The sequence below is a fragment of the Panthera pardus genome, unplaced genomic scaffold, assembly GCF_024362965.1.
Source record: "Panthera pardus isolate Hobbes unplaced genomic scaffold, ASM2436296v1 HiC_scaffold_17, whole genome shotgun sequence".
In the NCBI taxonomy this organism is placed as follows: domain Eukaryota; kingdom Metazoa; phylum Chordata; class Mammalia; order Carnivora; family Felidae; genus Panthera; species Panthera pardus.
In genome coordinates this window covers 79,261,433-79,281,540 of record NW_026526732.1, presented here as the reverse complement: position 1 = coordinate 79,281,540, position 20,108 = coordinate 79,261,433, and the positions used below count along the sequence as shown (strand labels likewise).

At 37.0% G+C, this 20,108-nt stretch overlaps 1 protein-coding gene across 4 annotated transcripts in view; it reads left to right on the top strand.

The window, feature by feature from the left end:
- BCKDHB (branched chain keto acid dehydrogenase E1 subunit beta) overlaps positions 1-20,108 on the top strand; it is a 202,982-nt gene that overhangs the window by 37,305 nt on the left and 145,569 nt on the right. For all 4 annotated transcript variants that reach the window (XR_002078162.2, XR_002078163.2, XM_019442718.2 and 1 more), the window contains exons 4-6: positions 10,782-10,915; positions 11,157-11,312; positions 13,897-14,005. Coding sequence is in view for 2 of the 4 variants with exons in the window: in XM_019442718.2 (XP_019298263.1) it covers positions 10,782-10,915; positions 11,157-11,312; positions 13,897-14,005 (399 nt within the window). In the remaining 2 variants the exon portion in view is untranslated. The remainder of the gene's footprint in view (positions 1-10,781; positions 10,916-11,156; positions 11,313-13,896; positions 14,006-20,108) is intronic.

Here is a 20,108-nt window from a genome sequence, read left to right as displayed (position 1 = left end):
GACCGTTATTTTATCATAATCATAATGGCTAACCTTCAGCCAGATGTTACCCCTGTGAGTCTTGACGAGTTGCTTAAAATTAACTCTTTTGCTTTTCTGTCAATTTCCAAAACTTATTTCTCTAAGATGTGGCCACTAAAATATGGCGATGAAATAAATAAGCCATTAATTTTGTGTGTGGATAATTGGATTTTCAAGATATTATGATCTAGTCTGATTTTATAATTTTCCCTGACTTGGGCTATCATTTTTATTTTAATATTATTTTGATCACTTTTTCATTCACTCACCTAGTTAAATATTTTTTAGATGTTGCCATGTTTAAGAACTGGTACTTGATAGAGATAATTGAGTGTAATTCTTATCTTTATGCTTGAGTGGTCCCTCCTTGTGGTCTCATTTTCCTATTCTATATTAAAAGAAAAAAATTCATGTATATGTTACTTAGTACATGTCTATTTCAACGAGATTTCTTTTTGCCTTGATGTCATATCTACGTGTCTTCAGTAATTGGTGGGACATTACCACATTCTGATTGCCACAGACTTAAATGCCTTTTCAACCCAAGCATGATGGGTCTTTTAAGCTTGTTCATTCAAGTAATAATATTCAATGACTAGTAAATTCAAGACATTGTGCTAGATACTATTGAATGTCCAAAGATGAAGGAAGCAGTCTGTGTTCTCAGGAAAGGACCTTACAACTTTTAATCTAGTCATTGAATCCTTGGAACTGATTGTCGAATCTGTGGGTATTTTTGGATCTGCTCCCAGAATTGTAGACTTCTCGATGACAAAGGGACTTTGCATTTCATCCCTCCATCTGTTCACTCAGTAAACATTTACTAAGCATATGTAATTGCTCCTGATTGACTTTCATCTTTTAATTTTCCTCTCTCCCATTATAATGACTCAGATCTCTTTGCCAAGAGTATTCTGAGAAAGAGGTAGAATCTATAGGATAAGGCTCACAAACAGCCCTTTCTACCCATTGTTGCCTGGAGGCATTTGGAAAACATTGTAAGATCGTTGTAAATACAGGTGAACTTCCTAAATCTGGAAACCTTAGAACCTGGAGTCATCTGGAACCATAAATATAGTGTTACTTTCAAGTCAAAGCAGGATGAGGCAGAGGGAGATGTCCAGAAGTGATAGAGGTCCTAGGACCACCTTGGCAAACCCTGTGGGATCTCTAGAGTCATGATGACCCTTTCGATTTTTTCTAATTGTGCTGAAATGACCAGGCCTTTATACTGTCACACTTATTAATCATTGGATGGTGGCCACCGAGCATGACCTCGAACTAGAAAGTTTATTACAGTTGATACAGCCCCTGTAAGGGCTGACCACTGATGTCTGTTTGCCCACAGCATTCTCAGCAAGCAGGGCAACAAGTTCTCCATGCCTGGGGAGCTGGGCTGCAGGCATCATGGTGCTGCCCTGGACAGTAAACTGTGACCATTACCTTGATGGTAGAATGGCTTATTCAATTCATCTTTTAATTTTCCAGCTCTGAATCATGAATTTCCTAATTTAGGATGCTAATACATGGTAGATTACTTATGGCTAAGGTGAGCACTTGGCTTTATATTTTCCTTATTTTTATAGGGATGATAATATTACTTAACTCTAAGAATAGTGACTATAAGTCTTGGTTTATTCAGAACAGCTCTGTTTTTCCTGAGACTACTCAGTTTAGGCCTGTTGAGATCAATTAACATCTGATAATTATTTTTAGTATCCATAACACTTCTAGACATTACAGTTTGGACCATGAATTGTATAGTCATTCTACTTAGTATTTCTTTTTTAAAAATTTGTTTGCATGTTTATTCTCTAAATGTTTTTCTGGTGAATGGAATACTCTATTTACTTTTCTACTTATTTTAAGAGGTAGCAGTGATCTTCTAGATTAACTTTTTTATTTTTCTTGACCCTGAAGTAAATGCTTTTCATCTTTATCAAAGTCTTTATCAGCAAACTTTAAAATGTAACATCACAACATACTCCAGAAAGTCTGTGACTGAAATTATTGCGATATGTTATCTACCCTCTTTGCCCCCTGCCACCCCCGTCCAAAATCGTATCTATAATGGCTTTTCCTCTGGTTTATTTTGTAGCTTCGTCACGAATGTTTCATGTCCTTATTTACCCTTTTGCTCAGGAAATCTGGGACTCATGTTTCCCTTATGGAGTTGATCTCTTTTCTGGAAGAATACTCTCACCTATTCAGATTTGTGTCCTAAGGAAATCATGTTGCTCAGAGATGGGCAGTTTTAAAGCTGCCTTTTCAGAAGTTTTATGGGAATAAAAATTTTAATTCTACACAAGGTAGATTGAATAACTTGCAGGACCACTATGTTCACAAGGAAAGCTCATTTGAAACTAGTTCTGGGTTCCAAAAAATGGGCACTAAACAGATGGAGGTACTCAATGACTTCTGTAACCTCCCAGGAGGTCATTGGTTGTCGCCTTAACCCATGGTTGGTGCTGCTTTTTTCTAATCGTTGTTTCTTTGCACTCTTCTCACTGTTTCTGCGCTAGTTGTGGCCTCAATGTTGTGGTAGGGAGCAGGGTTCACTGGTGGACTCAGTTCTGTCTACTTGTGTTTCTTTGGCTAGAAAAGCCATCTGCTGGTTTTCTTTTGATATTCGACATTACGTGGTGGACAGTATCTTTAATGTCTCGGTGTGCTGCCAGTGATGTGAAACTTCTTAATCATGTTCCCTTTACAAAAGAAAAAACCTATTATAAAGTGGTGCTACAACTTTATGCCCTGATTTTTGTCAACATATGAGATATTGATGTGCCAGTTATTTAAACGGTCAAACGTCTGGCAATCTACTAGACCCATGTTTGTGTGGACTCGAGATCATGGAATTATACAAAGAGAGAACCTAAAATTTAAGCACAGGTAGCAAAACTTAAGAAGAAGATGGCATGTTGTATGAATGTCCTTTCTTCTAGGTATCTGCAGTATCTGTAGCAGTAAGTTTATCTGAAATGTTAATTGAACTTTACTCTGTTATTTAAGGTTTAGGAAGAAGTAATTCAGATAGTATTTCCTTTTTTTCTGACCTAGTCAAAGCTTGTTGGGCACTGAAGAACTTTCAGAGTAGGGATAGTTTTTTCCTTCTTATGAAATCAAAGCCACTGGCTACCTATCAGAACATTTATTCAGCTTGATTGACAGCACTTTGATGAAGCCTCCTCCCTGCAGCTCTGCTTAAGCTTAGAAACTATGGTGTCATTAGATGCAAGCTGTCTTTGAGGGTTAGGAATTGCAACTGGTCTTAGATTTTATTTATCATCTGGATAAAGATTTCAAATTTTCATGTGTTTCAGGGCTATCCATTCTATGTACAACCTGACCTGCAGTAACGGAGGTCCCTCCAAGATCTCAGTTTAAAGCATCTCCAACTCAGACTTCCACTTTGACCTCCCCAGCTCACTGCTTCTAGTACCTGTAATTCAATAACCCTTTGACCTTATTTATTCTTAAAAGCCCTGTATTCTACCACCTTGTCACTTTATCTCACTTTCCTGATGACCTTTCTTCCCTTTATACCTAGTTTAAATTCCATGTCATTATTTGCTTGACAAAATCCAATTGTAGCTAACTCCTCAATTATCTATCTATTTAAATTTTAGTTAACATACAGTGTGATAGTGAGTTCAGGGGTAGAATTCAGTGATTCATCACTTACATACAACACTCAGTGCTCATCCCATCAAGTGCCTCCTTAATACCCATCACACATCTAGCCCCTCCCCCATCCACCTCCCTCCAACAAGCCATAGTTCGTTCTCTAATTGTTAAGAGTCTCCTGTGGTTTGTTTCCCTCTCTTCTCTTCCCCTCAACTTCCCATGTGTTCATCTGCTTTGTTTTTTAAATCCCACATATGAGTGAAATCATGTGATATCTGTCTTTCTCTGATTGACTTATTTTCCTTAACATAATACATTCTAGCTCCTTCCATATCATGGCAAATAGCAAGATTTCATTCTATTTGGTGGCTGAGTAATATTCCATTGAATGTATATACCACATTTTTATCCATTCATCATTTGATGGACACTTGGGCTCTCTCCATAGTTTGGCTGTTGTTGATAATGCTGCTGAAACATTGGGGTGCATGTAGCCCTTCAAATCTGTATTTTTGTATCCTTGGGGTAAATACCTAATAGTGCAATTGCTGGATTTTAGGGTAGCTCTATTTTTTGAGGCTCCTCCATACTGTTCTCCAGAGTGGCTGTACCAGTTTGCATTCCCACCAGCAGTGCAAGAGGGTTCCCCTTTGTCCACATCCTCGCCAACACCTGTTATTTCTTGTGTTGTTAATTTTAGCCATTCTGACTGGTGTGAGGTGGTATCTCATTGTGGTTGATTTGTCTGTCCCTAATGATGAGTGATGTTGAGCATCTTTTCATGCATCTGTTAACCATCTGGATGTCTTCTTTGGAAAAGTGTCAGTTCATGTCTTCTGCCCATTTCTTAACTGGGTTGTTTGTTTTTTGGGTGTTGAATTTGGTAAGTTCGTTATAGATTTTGGGTACTGCAAAGTTATAGGATATAAAATCAATGTGGAGAAATCTGTTGCATCTTTATCCACCAGTAATGAAGTGGAAGAAAAAGAATCAAGGAATTGATCCCACTTGCAATAACACCAAAAACCATAAGATACCTAGGAATAAACCTAACTGAATAGGTAAAAGGTCTGTATTCTGAAAACTATAGAACACTTATGAAAGAAAATTGAAGAGAATAAAAAGAAATGAAAGAGCATGGATTGGAAGAACAAACATTGTTAAAATGTCTATGCTACCCAGAGCAATCTATGTATTCAATGCAATCCCTATCAAAATACCACTAGCATTTTTCACAGAGCTAGAACAAATAGTAAAATTTGTATGGAACCACAAAGGACCCCAAATAGCTGAAGTAATCCTGAGAAAGAAAAACAAAACTGAAGGCATTACGATTCTAGATTTTAAGCTGTATTACAAAGCTGTAGTCATCAAGACAGTGGAATGAAATAGAAAACCCAGAAAAGGACCCACAACTATATGGCCAACTAATCTTCGACAAAGCAGAAAAGAATATCCAATGGAAAAAAGACAGTCTCTTCAAATGGTGTTGGGAAAACTGGACGGCAACATGCAGAAGAATGAAACTGGACCACTTTCTTACACCATACACAAAAATAAATTCAAAATGGATGAAAGACCTGAATATGAGAAAGGAAACCATCAAAATCCTGGAGGAGAACACAGGCAGCAACTTCTTTGACCTAGGCAAAGCAAGTTCTTACTAAAGATGTCTCCAGAGGCAAGGGAAACAAAAGCAAAAGGAACTGTTGGGACCTCATCAAGATAAAAACCTTCTGCACAGGGAAGAAAACAATCAACAAAACTAAAAGGCAACGAACAGAATGGGAGAGAATATTTGCAAATTACATATCTGATAAAGGGTTAGTGTTCCAAAATCTATAAACCCTCAATCTTAAACAGAATGTTGCTGGGGGAAAAAAGTCCTCTTGTAGCTGATGTCACTTTTAGTTACAGACTAGTACTCTCCAGGGGATACTTACACTACCTCCCATTGTGCTGCATGTTCTTGGTCCATTCACTCCTCCATTTTCCCAGATGACTATTTCCTACCTTTCTCTCCTCAACACTGCCTCCCCCATCCTTACTCTTTACTAATAATATAGTTTCATATTTTGCCAAGAAGGTAGATGCAGTGAAGAGAGAACTTTGACAAGCTCTTACCCCAACACATGTTCATGTACCTATGTCAGTGCCCATACACTTTCCTCTTGCACCCTGACTGAATGCAGGGGTTCCTGTTAACTTCTCCATACTAGACCCCTTCCTTCCCATCAGAGACATAGTTCCAGTTGTTCTTCTGTCTCTCCATTTCATTAATTTTCTCAACTATTTCTTCCTTTCTTATCATTTTTATCTGCCTGCAAATATACTTTTTTTTGTCCTACAAAAAAATTCCCTTTATTAATACCATATTTTTGTGCCGCTAGTTATGTATGACTCCTTTTTTTTTCTTTACAGCAAAATTTCTCCAAATAATGATCATTGCTCATTGTCTCCAATCTCTCTTCTCCCACTCCCTCTGGATGTAGGTTTTTATTTTCTCTGTCCCTCCTACTTTGCACATACTGCTAATGTCAATATCATACAATTCTCAGCCCTCATTTCACATTGAATTGGTAACAAACAGCACAAGTTGATTACTCTCACTTCTTAGGAGAGGCTTCTAGCCAGCATATTCTCCTAGTTTTCCTCTAAACTGTGGCTATTTTTTCTTTTCAATTTTGATTATATTAGTTCTCATCTCTTGTCTTTTTAATGTTGGATCTTTCCTCTATGTACTCATTTAAATTTGCTTGGCAGTCTCATCCAGTCCTGTGTTTTTAGTGCTATCTTTATGCTGAAGACTTTCAACTCCTGTATCCAACAGTCTATTTGATAGCTTTGCCTTAACATCTGAGGGCATCTTAAATTTAACATCTCCAAAACTGAACTCCTGATATCTCATCCCAACATACTTCATAGTTTGCCCTTTCTTAGTTAAGGGCAACTCTCTCCTTCAGGTTGCTTGACCTGGGCCAAAAGCCTTTAAATCATCCTTGGCATTTTTCTCTGACTCATACTCTACATCCATTTCATCAGCAAATCCTTTTGACTCTATCTTTAGACTATATACAGTCTCATACCTTTTCTGCAATTATGTGTCATCATCTCCCAACTGGAATTATTGCAGTATCCTGTAATCAGACTTGCTGTGTCCCTCTTGCCTTGTTAGAAGCTATTCACCAAATACCAGCTAAAGAGATGGAATGCAGTTGAGAGAATGGCATGATTTTGCTCAATGGCTTCCTGTCTCCCTCATCTACTTGATTCACTCACTGTCCTGGTAAAAGAGGGCCTACAGTGATCGACAAGGCCCTGTCTGCCCTGTGCCACCTCCCATCCCACCCTCTCTACTCTTCAGCTTCATCTCTTACCAGTATTTCTCTTACTCCAGATCAGGCACTCTGGACTTCTTACCTTTGTGCTGATGTAATAAAAATGCTCATACCCCAGGGCCTTTGCATTTACTAATCTCTTTGCCCAGAACATTTTATTCCCTCAGGTATATGCACAGTACACTTTCTCAATTCCTTCAGCTCTTCCTGTATATGTCACTTCTCAGTGGGGCCTCCCTGATCCTCCTATTTAAAATCACAGTAGTCCTGCCTCCTACTTCTAATTACCTATTCCCTGCTTTACTGTTCTCATCTAATACACTATATGTTTTACTCATTTATTTTGTTTTTGTCTGTTTCCTCTGACTAGAATGTAAGTTACACAAGGATAGGGTTGTTCTATTTTGTTTGTTTATTCTCTGCATCTAGAATAGAGTCCCTACAATATTAAATACTTATAAATGTTTCAATAAGTATGTTAATTATTTTAATCTTTTTAGTATCATGATTCTTCCATTACAGAGAAGAAATTGGACCACAGAGAGTTTAGTAATTGGTGGAGATAGAACTGAAAATCAGATCTGTCTTGGCTCATGGTGCAATACCTGTATGTATTAATTTACCCATTGGGATACTGTGTGTATGAACCTTTTATCAGGTTAATTGCATTATCCCATAGAGGAAGTCATCAGTGTTGTGCATTTTATGTGTGTTCTGTGCTCTTACCCTCAATCATTACCTTTCTGGGAGAAAATAGGAACAGATTTTAGTTCACGTCATTGTAGCTGTTGTTAAATTAAGCTGTTTCCTCAGACCAAGCATATTTTTGAGTAATGGTTCTGAGAAACTCAACTTTGCCACCTTCTAGCAGAAAAAAAAAGGCTGTATTTGCTGAGATGAAAAATACCTGAATCCAGGGAACTTGAAGCAGCAGGGAATAAATAAGAACACTGCATCTGGTTAAGGTGGCTCAGTTATTCCAGGGATGTGGATTCCACTGGAGGCACCTGGAATCTTTGTTCATTTTCTACTAATGAATTGTTCTTAGTTCAATGGAATTACAGATTTTCAGAAATGATCAAGCTTTTCTCAGTCAAATAGGGAACTGATGAGTGATAGAGGTCACAATTTCAGAAGATAGTCACAGATTGTGATGAGTATGAATCATGCTTTGAAGTCTCTGCAGCTGCTTTCAGAGTGCAAACTACAGGATGTGTCTGCCTGGCGTTTTCCAACACCTGCCCTCTTCATGGTTCATATTCAGAAGGCATGATTGAGCTGAGAGTGAATTCTGTGCACCAGGAAGAACTGGTATCCCTCGATTACAGAACTGAAATATGAATCCCTTATCTGTCCACAAACTTTGGGTTACCTGGCCAGACTCGTCATTACTTGTGTCCACCCAGCTCCCTGAAATGAGGATTTTTCATGAAATGCTGATATTGGCCAAGAGGTAGTGAAATTTCAAAGGAGAATTGAACACTAGCAACATGTACCTTGTGGTTTCAATGGAAAGCCTGAAGTGTTTATCAAGCTTTTTAATTTGAAGAGTCTCAAACTCCAAACTCTGTGTTCTCCTTAGTGGGTAGAGCAAATCTCTGCTCACCTCTTTGCACTTCCAGCTGTTATCTGCTGGACTCTTGGAGTCTTCTGCAGCCATAGAGGTCGGCCAAAGATTTGAGCGGAGTTTATGTGCAGACTTTGGGGTGCTCCTATGTAGTGTTCTTCTTGTAGGGGCTTAGTCCCTCAATGTTCTGCCAGTGGTGGCCCTGGACCCAGTTCTCGGATATCTCGAGATAATAAAGACTGAGTCTGTCTTGTCTGAATTCTGGTAGTCCCCTGTCACAGAGAATGGGGAATCTCCTCAGGGGACAAGCCTTATAAATGTTGTTTGTCCACTGCTCTTCCTTTCTTTCAAAGGTTAAGCCCTCTTTGGTGTAGGCCTGCTTTTTGGCTCTCCAATGCCTTTAAGTAGTTGTTATATGTTGTCCAGAGTTTATAATATATGTGGGAGGATTAGTCTGAAAAAAGCTACTCTAGGGGCGCCTGGGTGGCTCAGTTGGTTAAGTGTCTGACTCTTGGTTTCAGCTCAGGTCATGATCTCACGGTTCGTGGGTTCAAGCCCTGCATTGGGTTCGGCAGTGTGGAACCTGCTCAGGATTCTCTCTTTCCCTGTCTCTCTGTCCCTCCCCCACTTGAGTGCATTCTCTCTCTCTCTCTCTCTCTCTCTCTCTCAAAATAAATAAATAAACTTAAAAAAGCTACTCTACCATTATTGAATTCAGAACCTCAATGAGTTGATACATAGTTTTTATCATTCATTTCAAAATACTTTATAATTTCCTTATAATTTCTTCTTTGAGCCACAAATACTTACACATATTTAAACTTTTTTTCTAACATAGGATTTTCTATTTCTTTCTGTTATTGACTTCCAGCTTAATGTCATCATGCTCAGGGAACACACCCTGTATGATTTTCTTCAAAGTTTCTTGAGGTTGGATTTATAACCCAGTTTATGGTCAATGAATGTCAGTGTTCTGCTCACTCAGAAAGGGTTTGTATTCTTGGCTGTCAGGTGCAGTGTCCTGTTCATGTCAGGTCGTATTTGCTAATTGTATTCAAATCTTACCTAGTCCTGCCTTATATTTTGGTGGCTTTTTCTGTCCGTTACTGTGATGGATACAGTACTATCTCCAGCCATAGTGGGAATTTATCTATTTTTCCTTTTCATTCTGTTAGTTTTCCCTATTTATTTGGAGCCCATGTTGTTTCATGAGTATAACTTTAGAATTACGTCCTCCTTGTGACTTGACCCCTTTAATAGTATGAATTTTCTGGCTTTATCTCTGGTAATGCCTTTTCCCTTTAAGACTACTTTGTCTGTGATTTCTGTGGTGACACCAACTTGTTTGGTTAGGATATTCATTATTTGTTTTCTTTCTTCCTTTTTACTTAGGACTTTTCTGTTACCTGTATTGTTTCAGTGTTTTCTTTTAAGTAGTTGGGTTTTGCTTTCTTTTGTCCCAGAGTGGCAACCTTTCTTTCAAGTGAAACACTAAGATTACTTATGGTTAATATAATTATGTTTTCATTTAAACTAGCCATCATGCTAGTTCTTTTCTCTCTTTTCTTTTTTCTTTTTTTTCTTTCTTTCTAATTTTTTTTTAACATTTATTTATTTTTGAGAGAGACAAAGCATGAGCAGCGGAGGGGCAGAGAGAGACAGAGACATAGAATCTGAAGCAGGCTCCACGCTCCAAACTGTCAGCGCAGGGCCCAATGTGGGGCTTGAACCCACAGACCGCAAGATCATGACCTGAGCCAAAGTCATGATCCACCCAGGCATCTCTCTCTCTCTCCTTCCTTCCTTCCTTCCTTCCTTCCTTCCTTCCTTCCTTCCTCCCTCCCTCCTTCCCTCCCTCCCTCTCTCTCTTTCTTTCTTTCTTTCTTTGAAGGTGCAAGTGAGCAAGGGGCAGACAGAGAGAGAGAGAGAGAGAAAGAGAGAGAGGGAGAGAGAAGTGGGGTGCACCTGATACAGTGTGTCTAGTGTTTTTACTCTAGGTGGGGCTTGGGCTCATGCAATGGGAGGCTTGAGCTCACAAAGTGTGAGATCATGACCTGATCCAAAGTCAGAAAGTCAGTGCCTAACGACAGGGTCATCTAGGCACCTGGTAGTTATTTTCTACTTCCTTCACCTATTCTATGCTTTTTTTCTCCATCACCATTTACTCCCTGAATTTTCACTTGTATTGTGTATTACATTACTCTCATTTGTCATACTCTTTTTATTAGGAAAAGATAGAGTTTTCAACACCCCATTGTGTGAACAAGGAATCGTTGGATTTGGAATTGGGATTGCAGTCACTGGGGCTACTGCCATTGCGGAAATTCAGTTTGCAGATTACATTTTCCCTGCTTTTGATCAGGTGGGAGGATTTCATTTTACTATAATTGAACATTTCCTAGACAGAGTTCGGGGAAGTATTGAAGTTTTGCCTCCACTTTCCCACCTCTAATCTTGGGAATTTTTTTGTTGTTGTCTTAGAGCTAATGTGTTACAAGTTATTTTGTTATGGGTATATATTTAAAGATCTGATAAAATGGTTAAGGATATGGATGGGAATAAAGGACTCCTCATGACCCGTCCTTCCTCTCTTCCCCCCTCAGATTGTTAATGAAGCTGCCAAGTACCGCTATCGCTCTGGAGATCTTTTTAATTGTGGAAGCCTCACCATCCGGGCCCCTTGGGGCTGCGTCGGCCATGGGGCTCTTTATCATTCTCAGAGTCCTGAAGCCTTTTTTGCTCACTGCCCAGGAATCAAGGTATCCTCATTTGTGTGCTACATTTGATCTCTGTTGGATAGTTCCATTTTGGTTCATTCCGTTAACTAATGTGCTTATCTAGAGGAAAGCAAACAGGATTTATGGAATTTATGTGAATTTTTGTTTTATTTTTAGAAAGAGAGTATTTATTTTAGATCAGCTACCCAATTCCCAGGTTTATGGAATATTCTTATTGAAGTAGCACTGGCTTAACCCTGATATTAATTTCACAGACTTCAAAGAATAACACCATGAACATAGTTGGTTTATCCTCCCCCTCTTTCAAAGCTCTGTTTCTTTCTAATGGGCCTTTCTCACTTAAGGGATTCTGGGTTAATTTTAATAAATCTGTTTAGTGCATGCATATTTGCCTGAAAGTCAGAGGGATAGGACTTTTGCTTCATTCTAAGAAAAAACCTTTATTATCCAGATGTGTTTTCCAGTCCAGGTAAGGTAATACTTGATCAAACAAGGTTGAAGCATCTCTCTCTTCTTTTCTTTAAGTTTATTTTTATTTATTTTGAGAGAGATAGAAAGAGCAAGTGGGGGAGGGGCAGAGAGAGAGAGAGATAGAATACCGAGCAGGCTTTATGCGCTGACAGCCCAGAGCCCAATGTGGGGGTCGAACTCACAAATCGTGAATACATGACCTGAGCCACCCAGGTGCCCCAGTATGTCGTAATTTTTTCCATGATCTTTTCGATTTCTGTTTGCAAGAGCTTTCCAGGGAATCATGATAGAAACTCCTATATCTACCTAGGGCTGTGTGTGAGTTTGATAACATGAATTGGTTGTAAACATGTGTCTGTTTTATTTTTATTTTTTCTACCAGAGCAAAGTCACAAAGGTTTTTTTTTTGTTTTTGTTTTTTCAAGTGAGTAGAGGTTGCATAATTTTTCAATGTAAGCTAGAAGTGGTAGGTTGGGACAGAAGCCACATTTGAAGTAACAGGTATTTTTGTGCTCGAGCTGAACATTCATTCACATTTATAGTTTAAATGCTTACCCAGCATTTTTTAGAATAGATTTTTGTTTCTCGATCCCTACTTTCTTTGCTTCCCTCTTTTCTCTTTTCTTTTTAATACCAAATGAAAACAGTACAAAATGCTAAAAACACATGAAGAAAGCAGACGAAGAGAAACTAAAGTAGGAACATAAAGACATTGTGTATTATGGTAAGCAATGTGTTCTGTTTTACAGAAAATAGTGAGATTTGTGCTATCTTTTAAAATGTTTATTTTTTTGAGAGAGAGAGAGAGAGAGGGAGAGAGACAGAATCCCAAGCAGGCTCCACATTGTCAGCGCAGAGCCCGACATGGGGCTTCATCTCACAAACTGAGATCATTGAGCCACCCAGGCGCCCCTGTGCTAGTTTTTCAAATCAGAATCCTTCTATTGAAAATAGTGTAAAATTGATTCTGAAAGCCAAATGTAGTTTGTTTCAAGGAATCTTAATTGAGTCTTTGAGATAAATTCAGATTTCTTTTAATAACTCTTCCTCTGTAACACTGGTATTTATGCAGTTGTTGAACAGTCATTAAAAACTAGACATAAGTTTGTGATTGGGGACAAAGTGGTGTAGTAAGACCTCAGGCTCTGGTTTCAAAACTGTGGGAGAATCCCTGGGGTAGCAAAGAGTATAACTTTGAGCAGATTATTTGGTCTTTCTTTTAATCCTTTGTCTCTCTCTTTCTAAATTGAGGAAAATAATAGCAGCCTCCTCATGGGTTGCTATGAACAGTAGTATCCACATTGAGTGCTTGGCCCATTTAACACATGTGCCACTTGCTGGTATCATCTTCTTCCTTGTCAAAGTCCTTCTCAAGAAGATCCTGGAGCCCTTTCCTCTCGACTGGAAGTGGGCAGTATCCACACTTTTCTTTCAGCTTTGCAATGTAACTGGACATTCAATTGCCCAGATCATAAAGTTCAGTGGATTATTTTCCACTTAGGAAATGAAGACCCTATTATTCATGGAAAAGGAGGAGATTTTCATATATTAAAATTAGAGAAGAGTTACACTTGAAAGTATCAGCAGAGTATTAGAAGATACTGACTACTTTGCTTCTTGCAGCTTCCTTTTATTATGTGTCTGCAAGTTTAGCTTTTTAAAAAAAAATTTTTTTAGTATTTATTTTTGAGAGAGAGAGAGAGACAGAGCCTGAGCCAGGGAGGGGCAGAGAGAGAGGGAGATTCAGAATCCAAAGCAGGCTTCAGGCTCTGAGCTGTTAGCACAGAGCCCAGCACGGGGCTCCAGCTCATGAACTGTGAGATCATGACCTGAGCCCAAATTCGGATGCTTAACCGACTGAGCCACCCAGGTGCCCTGCAAGTTTAGATTTTTAAGAGAAGAACAATATCTTAGTTACCAGAATATGGTGAACATCTGATAAATACTCATTTAACAGGTGGAATTTTTTTGGGGTGGGACAACATGTAAAATTTATAATAAGTGGGAATTAGGCTAAAAATACAAGATTTCTATAATTAGTAACAATTAGTTGCCGAAATATCAACCCTTTATAAGTGAGTTTACTGGGCTACATTTTGTACTGAAATTGTCTTTAAAAAATCTGTTTTTGCAGGTGGTTGTACCCAGAAGCCCTTTCCAGGCCAAAGGACTTCTTTTGTCATGCATAGAGGATAAAAATCCTTGTATATTTTTTGAACCTAAAATACTTTACAGGGCAGCAGGTAAAGGTTTCCTTTATTTGATAGTTGTGAATATCTTTATGTATTTTGTTTTACTTAGCTCAAAAAAACTATAACTTTTTTATAAGCTTGATTTATATTTTCCTTATTTATAGAAGGTTCTGATTGCTCTCTTCTATACTTAGTTTGTCTTTCACTGTATATTTTATTTTAACTTTAGGGAAAATCCATCTAGCTGTTTTATGTTTTGATTGTGGAAACAAAGAAGCAATGTGAAATGTTAGTAAGAATATAGGGACTTATTTAGGTACAGAGTAGATGCCTAGTAAATGTAGGTTGAATGGAAAAGTGAATGAGCACATTGTGCCAAATAATATCTAATATCTTTCCAGCTAAAGTGTCTTTATAGGTCTTTATCTAAATCAGAATACATTTGGTAGTGAAAGGGGCACTGTTAATGCTGTGACATCAGGTCAACACTGGAATGACTGTCTAAGGCAAACTGAGATGTTCAGTTACATTTCCTTAAGTTCAAAATCATAATCCTGTAAACACTCATCTGTCAGCTATAATGGAAATTACTTATAAGCTATAATGGAAATTTTAAATATCAAACTATTCTGTCTAAAGTATATATTTTTATTTTTTTTATTTTTTATTTATTTATTTTTTTAATGTTTATTTTTGAGACAGAGAGAGTCACAGCATGAGCAGGGAAGGGGCAGAAAGAGAGGGAGACACAGAATGTGAAGCAGGCTCCAGGCTCTGAGCTGTCAGCACAGAGCCCAACATGGGGCTCAAACTCACGAACTGTGAGACCATGACCTGAGCCGAAGTCGGACGCTCAACCGACTGAGCCACCCAGGCGCCCCTAAAGTATATATTTTTAAACCTAACTGTAAGCAAATGACAAAGACCCAGTTACCAGCTTTACTTTTTTAAACCTGATCTTAAGCAAATGGCAAAGAGGTATATTTTATTTTGAATTCAAAGGACATTGCTTTGGCAAATATTTCTTTTTCTTGAATAGTTAGGCCTAACATTTTTTATCGTGATATGATTTGCATACAATAAAGTACACAGATATTAAGTGTTCAGTTTGGTAGATTTTTTGACACTCTTAGAAATCCAGGTAAAGATTGTGAAAACAAAATCTAGAAAAGTTTCATTACTCTAGGAAGCTCCTTCTGCCTCTTCCTTGCCAATCTATTCTCTTTGCACCAAACTTAGCCAGTTGCTGATTCTGTCCCCAGAGATAAGTTACACGTTTTGAGGGCTCATGTAAATGAGTCATACTCATGGGTATGAGTATACCCAGACACCCTGGTGTATTGGGTAATACACCAGGAATGAAATTGGTGTGTCACAAGGTAGATGTAGATTTAACTTTGTAAGAATCTACTGAAGAGTTTTTCAAAGTGGTCATGTCATTTTATACTTTCACTGGAAATGTTTCAGAGTTCCAGTGCTCTTAAGGTAAACATATTTTAAATGGAATCTTTTCAGTTTTTAGGAACTCTGTTGTGATCTATATCTCATTATGGAATTAAAAATAGCATAAGAATTTAAAGTCTTGAGGTGGATAGGAAAACACTGATGGCATCACACTGAATAACTCTTTGCTGATTACTGTGGATACTCTATGGGTATTATACTTGTAAGGCCAACCAACTGTTCAAGCCAATCAACGAATGCAGATTTTTTCAGTACATATTTAATGAATGGAATGAATAAGAAACTTGGAAAAGTAATATTCATTTTGCTGCAAATTTTGAAACCAAGATTCGTAAGGGAAATGTTTAATGTGACAGGATTCCAGCTAAGAGAAAGAGCTTGAGAATTTTTTTTTTTTGGCCTGGGCCCTAGAAGAGATTATGAAAGACCCTGATGAGGAATGGGGCTCAAAAGTTTTTCAGAAGTTTCCCAGTGATTGATTATGTGCCATTTCAAGGACTTGAACTCTGAATCTTTTCTTGACCTCTAGGGGCTCAGTAAACAGAAAAACACAAGTTCTTTCACAGCTACAGAACTTCTCTGCAGAAGAGAGTAGGCGAGGAAAAAAGCTAGCCATCAAAATCTTTATATGGATGTTCTCTAGAGTTGATCCTTGGGTCAGCAGCATAAGCATCCTGGGAGCTTATTAGAAATGCAAGTTATAAAATTAATGTCTTCTGTAAAAATTTCAAGCATCAACAGAAAGTGAAAGTTCCTTTTCCCTACCCCCAACAGCTTTTCTCAGACATTTTTGTGTACATTTTTATTTGCATGCATATGTGAATTTATAGAACACATTTACATATAAACAGTTATATAAGATCATACTATAGACATTGTTCTGTAACTTACTTTTTGAGTCTTTTTCCATGTGTTTACATTTATACAAATCTGTGAACGTATAGAGCATATATAAACATATAATAAAAATAACATATTATAACTATTCTGTAATTTGCTTTACTTACCAATATGGTAATTTATTTTGGATATATTTCAATGTATACAATTTCAATGATTTAGCTGATTTTTAGTTCATAAATTATAGCACACTCAAAGGAATTTTATTCTTTCTCCTATTATGGAACTTTGAGTTATTTGTAAATTGTGCTTATTCTAAACCATGTTGAAGTAAACATCTCTTTTATTTATATGCATATATGTTTTATACACACAAACACACACACATGCGCATGCATAGAAGGAAGAAATTACAAGCCTATGTTCTTTATTGTTTAAATTATAAAACCTATGTTTCTTAATTCCATTCTTGTCTTTGAAAAGTCTCATATATTCATTGATTAAGCCCTGAGTAATAAATGATTAAAGCCAGACACTGCACGTCTCTAAATGCAGTGGAAAAACTAGAAGGATAACGTATATTGACACAGGTCCTGTGGGGAGACAAACAGTTTACCTGTTTATGGCCTGAAAGCTAAGAATGAAAGCTGGAAATGTTTGCTAGGACATTTAACTTGAGAATACTAAGAATAAAAGTCTTGCATTTTTATTCTCTTGTATATCAGAATTTTGCTTGTTCTTGTATTTTTTTAAGACATCTTTTTTCTGTATTCTGTCATCATGAAAAATGTTAGTCTTCTTTGTTAGAAGTTCATCTTGAAATAACTGGTCTCAACAGTTTGTTACCCTCTTGGAAATGTCATCATAGTATCTGTGCCCACAGACTAGATGTCATTGAGAGCAGCGTTTAACCTGTTATTTCTAAATTATAGTTTTAGTTTTTAGTCTTTTAATTATATTTTTAGTTTTAAAGTCTTTGTTTAAGTAAGCAGAAAACATTAAAGCATTCTATTTCTTCTTTTTGCATCTTCAGTGTAATGATTCTTGTTTTCCAAGAACACGTTATCTCTATTTATTCTAACTTTTGTGTCCACTGATAAATTGTGTAGATATTGTAATTAGGTTTGACACCTTTGTTGTTAGAGTTATTTTGAGATGCTTAGGGTCTTTTTTGCCTGTATGGTTGGGATATTTTTTTCCATTACATATTTCCAATAGGTTTTTATTACTGGTATATAGAAAAGGTATTGATTTTGTAGGTTAGTATTCCATTTGGAGACCATTCCCAATTCCCTGGTAATATTTTAGTTAAGTATCTTAGACTTTCTAGGTGGAAAACCTTATCTTCTATAGCTAATAATAGAGGCAGAGAGGGAGAGAGAGAATCCCAAGCAGGCTCCATGCTGACAGTGCAGAGCCCTACATGGGACTCAATCTCCCGAGCCCTGAGCGAAAATCAAGAATTGGATGTTCTACCGACAAGGCCATCTAGGTGCCTCTCCACGGTGTTGAATTTTACCAAATTCTTTCTAGATATCTGATGAGATGATTATCTGGTTTCTCTTCTTTGATCTCTTGATGAGGGTATATTTCATTAACCTATTTTCTGATGTTTCAATTCTTGTATTCCTGGGATAAATTCTACTTTATCAACGCATTGCTCTTTCAGCATATTGCTGGATTCAATTGAAGATTTTTTAAAAAGAGCTTTATGTTCATATGTAAAATTGGACCATAGTTTTCTCTATTTACATGTATGAATATAAGCATATATTTATGTGTCAAATTGGTCTATAGTTCATCATTCATTCAGAATCAGAAGTTACCCAAGTCTGGTTTCAGAATCAAAGTTGTTCCAGTCTTACAGGATGAACTGACATGCTTGCTTTTTCTGTGCTCCAGACTGGACTGAATAACTAGGAATGATCTGTTCTATAAGGTTTAATATAATTTGCTTGTAAAACTATCTGGTTCTTGCGAGTTTGGGGACACATCTTTGACTTTCTTTTGAGTATCTTTTATGGTTGTTGGACTACTACTTATTCTTGAGTAAATGTTGGTCATTTATATCTTTGTATAATGTATTTATTCCTTGGATTTTTAAACTTAGTAGTATAAAACTTTTCTTTCCTAGTATCATTTGATTAAATATATTAATGCATGTAAATTATTTATCATGCTTATCTGATAATTAATACTTGATAAATGTCATGTACTAAAAGATGTTTCTGTATTATTTAAAAATCTCCAATGACTTATTTTAATATTAACGATCTTAAGCATAAACTTTATGCAGCCTGTTGAGCCATGAGCACAACTCAGAGTGTTTGAATTAAGGAGAGAGAGAAAGGTAAAGATTTCAGAGAGCTTTAGGAGGAGAGGCCAGCCAACGTTCAGCCAGTTTCAGGAATAGCTGGTCCAAAATGGTTTTGTGAAGAGGGAGAGATTGATCTTGTGGTTTAGGATCTGTTGGTTGGGCAATTCAGTTTTCGCAAGAAGATGGGGAAGAATAATCTCTGGGTCAGCAGTCATATCATGGCCACTCTAGGACATTTTTAATCCTTCAGGGACTCTTACAGATTATTTAGGATTATTTACGACATATGCTAGCTAGTTGGATGTGCATTGTATCATGTTAAATCAAACCAGTCTTCTACTTTTGATTATAGACAGTTCTTAATATGTTTCTCAAAATGTGTGCAAAGGCAGATGTCTAAAAGTAAAATATGGACTTACGTGTGATAAACAGTGTTCTTTATGAAGAAAGTTAAAATATAAAATTTCCAGTTAAACCTCACCATGTGAACATAGTTGTCAATGACATAGCATACAGACAGTAATATTAACAAGCCAAAACTGAACTGTTGATTAGCAGATGGGGTGTTTTTAGTTGATATTTTCATAGCTGATCTAAAGAATTTTAAATTAGGAATACAAGGCACACAAAAAGCTCTTTAGGAGTTTTCATGTTTAATGTATGTGAGTGTGCATTGAACAAAAAGTTAAAGATGTATAAATTACTTATACTTACAAGTTAGATAGTAAGCACTAAATTTTTAAGACCACTAGGGTTATATTTAGTAATTTTCACATACTTTTCACAGATAGAAATAAAGTGGTCAGGCTTATAAAAATTGCAGCTGGAAAAAGTTTTTTAATAACTTGAAATATGTATTAATTTTATCAATACTTTTTAGCATCCGTCAGTGTTGTATTTGAATTTATGGATTCTACCTAATTTATCTTTTTTATCTCTAGCATTGAATATAACTCGGGATTATGAAGTGACTATTAAGTAAATGATATTTGACTTAAGCCACTAGACTACAAATCATAGTTTCTGGCTGTGTAAGTATGCCTGGAGTCCTTCATAATTAGGTAGTTTTAATCCATAATTTGATATGAGGGGATTTATATGAAAGAAAAAGAAAGATATGAAGGAGTGACACACAGCACAACACACAGAGACCAACAAAGGGTGATATGTATGTGGAGAGTTTAAAGAATATTTGCTTTATTGAATATAAGGCCCACTTAATGTCTAAAAATTTAATTTGAGAAAATGAGGGTGAATTGCTAGAGGTCAATGAGAAATCTAGATTTAAATCTTGATTGGTTTCAGGGAAAATAACATTTATTTATTTATTTATTTATTTATTTATTTAAAGTGTTTATTTATTTATTTTGAGAAAGAGAGCAAGCACGAGTTGGGGAGGGGCAGAGAGAGGAAGAGAGAGAATCCTAAGCAGGTTCTGCCCTGGCAGTGCAGAGCCCAACATGGGGCTCAGACTCACGAACCACGAGATCATGACCTGAGCCAAAATCCAGTGGGATGCTTAAACATCTGAGC